The sequence below is a fragment of the Neomonachus schauinslandi genome, chromosome 16, assembly GCF_002201575.2.
Source record: "Neomonachus schauinslandi chromosome 16, ASM220157v2, whole genome shotgun sequence".
NCBI classification, from domain to species: Eukaryota; Metazoa; Chordata; class Mammalia; order Carnivora; family Phocidae; genus Neomonachus; species Neomonachus schauinslandi.
This window is the reverse complement of record NC_058418.1, coordinates 16,493,607-16,497,145: the sequence shown is the minus strand read 5'-3', so window position 1 is coordinate 16,497,145 and position 3,539 is coordinate 16,493,607. Positions and strand designations below refer to the sequence as shown.

Genomic DNA, 3,539 nt, shown 5'->3' with positions numbered 1-3,539 from the left:
CCTAGAAAAGAGAAGATAAGATCATCTGACTTGAGAAATGGGAAAAATGCCTGGGAATGAAAATATAATTCAGGACCTAGGGACAGAGAAGCTGGGTTTGGAAGTCAGAGTGAGGATCTCTAGGGGGAGAATGAAGATGCTGGCGGGCGCCCCATCCTTCAGGTTTGAGAGGAGACAGTGTTCAATTACTGACCTTCCTCTCTCTGGTCACATGACTTGTGATAGTATAAAAGCTTTCTACCAGCAGGTTCCTTACAATTTTTTCCTGTGTGAAATGGGCAGTAGCAGTGGCTAAAGCCCTGTTCCTCTTTCCCAGAAGCTTTCAGACTTCCCTTCAGGACTAATCCCAAGAAGCCATCTCTCTGGACTGAAGACAAGGCAAGGCAGCTGGCTCAGTGCTTGTGCTCTGGGAAGAGATGCTGGGATCTGGAGTGGAGGGGAAGGGGCTGGGGGGCTGCCGGAAGTCTGTGAGAAACAGGATGTGAGGCTCATACATGGAGACAGGAGCCAGTGGAGGTGGGATCGAGGAAACAGACCGGGACCTCAAGCCCAGAGAGAGGATGGAGGGGCTGGGCTGTGTTTGGGCAGCAAGGGTTATAAGCCAAGTAGAAACTGAGTGACCCCGTTGAGAGTTCTTCTGTTGATAGTTAAAACACTGAGCTTTTCTGAATATGGCCTAAAGTCTTTTAGCGGACAAGCCCCAAAAGATAATACAGGCTCACCCTTCCTTCCCACTGCCCCTCCCCCATACCTCATTAGCTTCCTCTTTTCAGTAATAGTCCCAGAGTCCGGCACTGGTCAGGGGAGAAAAAAGTGGAGGAGAATCTGTGTTCTGCAAAAGGAGAGGAAGACAAGGTAGGGGGATCGGTTGGGGGGCCAGGCACCTGCTTCCTGGGCGTGTGGCGGGGTCCTGTGGAGAGCCGGCACTGGGTCTCACAGCCGAGAGACAGCTCACAGGCCTCCCCTCGTGAGATGAGGCTTGCCTTTTCTCTCCGTGGATCTTTGACTGAGTAAAGAACTTAAGGAAAGGTGGAAGCTGATAACAGCAACTTCCTGTATCTGTGAGGAGAGGAGAAAGCCAAGGGTTGGTCCCCCCCCAGAGACACATGATGGCCAACATAATAGCTACTGCTTAATATCCCGCCCCAGGCAAAGTCAATAATTGCTCTGGGCAGTTCTGGCAGGTGGTGTGAGCAAGCAGCGGCAGCAGCAGAAAGCTTTGGCCTGGGAAGGGGAGAGCACCAGGGAGGATGTCCCCATCCTGAACCTGGCAGGGGTGGGGCTCAGGCTGGGAGTGGGACCTCCTGACCCTGCCCTTTTCCAACCTCTTCCAGAGCCAACATGACCAACTGGCGCAACTCCCTCATCCTCACAGCCTACATCGTCATCTTCCTCACTGGTCTCCCTGCCAACCTTCTGGCGCTACGGGCCTTCGTGGGACGGGTCCGCCAGCCCCATCCTGCCCCCGTCCACATCCTCCTGCTCAGCCTGACGGTGGCAGACCTCCTGCTGCTGCTGCTGCTGCCCTTCAAGATGATTGAGGCTGCGCACGACTTCCGCTGGTATCTGCCCGAGTTGCTCTGTGCCCTCACGGGTTTCGGCTTCTACAGCAGCATCTACTGCAGCACGTGGCTCCTGGCCGGCATCAGCATCGAGCGCTACCTGGGAGTGGCTTTCCCCGTGCAGTACAAGCTGTCCCGCAAGCCCGTGTATGGAGTGATTGCTGCCCTGGTGGCCTGGATCATGTCCTTTGGTCACTGCACCATCGTGATCATCGGTCAGTACTGGAACTCAACCCAGAATGTCACGAATAAGAACGGCATCACCTGCTACGAGAACTTCACCGAATCTCAGCTGAAGGTGGTGCTTCCTGTGAGGCTGGAGCTGTGCCTCTTCCTGTTCTTCGTCCCCATGGTGATCACCATCTTCTGCTACTGGCGCTTTGTGTGGATCATGCTCACCCAGCCCCACGTAGGGGCCCAGAGGCGGCGCAGAGCTGTAGGGCTGGCTGTCGTGACGCTCCTTAATTTCCTGGTGTGCTTCGGGCCTTACAACGTATCCCACCTGGTGGGGTTTTACACGAAGAAGAGCCCCCAGTGGAGGGCGGAAGCCGTGGTGTTCAGTTCCCTCAATGCCAGTCTGGACCCCCTGCTTTTCTATTTCTCTTCGTCAGCTGTGCGCAGAGCCTTTGGGAAGGGGCTGCAGATCCTGCGGCATCGGAGCTCCTCCCTGTTGGGACGCAGAGGCCAAGAGACAGCAGAGGGGACAAATGCGGACAGGGGTGTGAGTCAAGCAGAGGGAGCTCCGAGTTCTGACTTCACCACAGACTAGGGGTGTCCTGGACCTTTGGAGGCACTCTGGGTAACACAGGCATTGAGCAGCCTGGGAGAGGGGGAACATCAGGGTTCCTGTCTCAGGGTCAGAAATCCTCAGACCGATCCACTACTGGGGCTGTAAAATCCTCTCTCAGCGGCTTGGTATCCCTTCCTGACTGAAGTTTTCTTCCCAAAGGAGCACAGCTCCAGGACCAAAGGAGAAATGGTTAGGCACAGAAGCACTCTGAGACCGGAGTTTCAGAAGCAATGTAGCTAATACAAATTCAGTCCTTGGGAGATGGTTGGTAGCTGGGGATGATTGCGCTGAAGCAGTGTCCTAAAGCAATCTTGCTACAAGCTTTGAAACAACACCTAGACACTGGTCTAGCTGTTGATACTAGAAAGGAGACAACGGGAAAGAGATGGAAGAGAATACCAAATGAGGTCAAAGAAGACTCAGGAAGATTATGAGTCAAGAGGACTAAGAGGGAGGACCGGGAACTGTGACTTCTAACGATCTGGGTTTGTACTGTATCGCTTTGATCTGCTGCTTTGTAAGTATGCTCCAGTCATCTCCACATGTGTATCTTGCCTCCCCGTATTAAACCTGCCTGAAGTCTGGGTCTCGTCTTCTCCCTCCGTGGCACCCCCACACGGGTCAGGACACAGCCTGGCGCCCATCAGTCAGAGGTTAACACTGACTAGCACAGGAGTAGACAACCTGGTCTGGCAGACTGAAAATAAAGACGGTAAAACTCTGAAGCGTGTGTCCACAATGTTTGTGCTTTTCTGCAAGCTCAGGGAGGGCGAACATGCAATGAAGAAGCTGATTCAGTAGCACAGGGGGAGGGTGATGCATGTGAAACCAAAGAAGTATTTTAAGGTCAGGATGTAATGAGTGGAGTTAGGGAGGGGGCCGGTGGAATCCTGTTTCCACTGATGAACAGAGACGGGACATAGAAAGAGGATGTGGGGTGAATCCTGACTTAACATTACCAGGTGTATCTCAGGGGTCTAAAACACGTGACCCTCCCGCTTAGAAACCTGCAGTTTTCCTATTGTCAAAAGTTTTCGTCCCAGGAACTCCTATCCTATCATTCCATTGCCTACTTCATATCCTGTCTCCCTGCCCAATCCCACCTTCCTAACTCACTTCTCCACAATAAGGACCCCTAGCCAGCTCTGTCTCGTTAACTGCCCCTTGCCCCAGCCTAGTGGTCTGCA

General features: G+C 53.5%; 1 protein-coding gene across 2 annotated transcripts; it reads left to right on the top strand.

Moving 5' to 3' along the window:
• The first annotated feature begins 275 nt into the window (after positions 1-275).
• On the top strand, positions 276-3,065 carry FFAR2 (free fatty acid receptor 2). 2 transcript variants are annotated; one of them, XM_021700863.2, is made up of 3 exons: positions 314-378; positions 760-855; positions 1,335-3,065. In XM_021700863.2, the coding sequence occupies exon 3, from the start codon at positions 1,342-1,344 to the stop codon at positions 2,329-2,331; it is 990 nt and encodes a 329-aa protein (XP_021556538.1). In that variant the 5' UTR covers positions 314-378; positions 760-855; positions 1,335-1,341; the 3' UTR covers positions 2,332-3,065. The 2 variants fall into 2 exon arrangements, with proteins under 2 accessions (XP_021556537.1, XP_021556538.1); XM_021700862.2 differs by lacking the exon at positions 760-855 and having other exon boundaries at positions 276-378.
• The last annotated feature ends 474 nt before the right edge of the window (positions 3,066-3,539 follow it).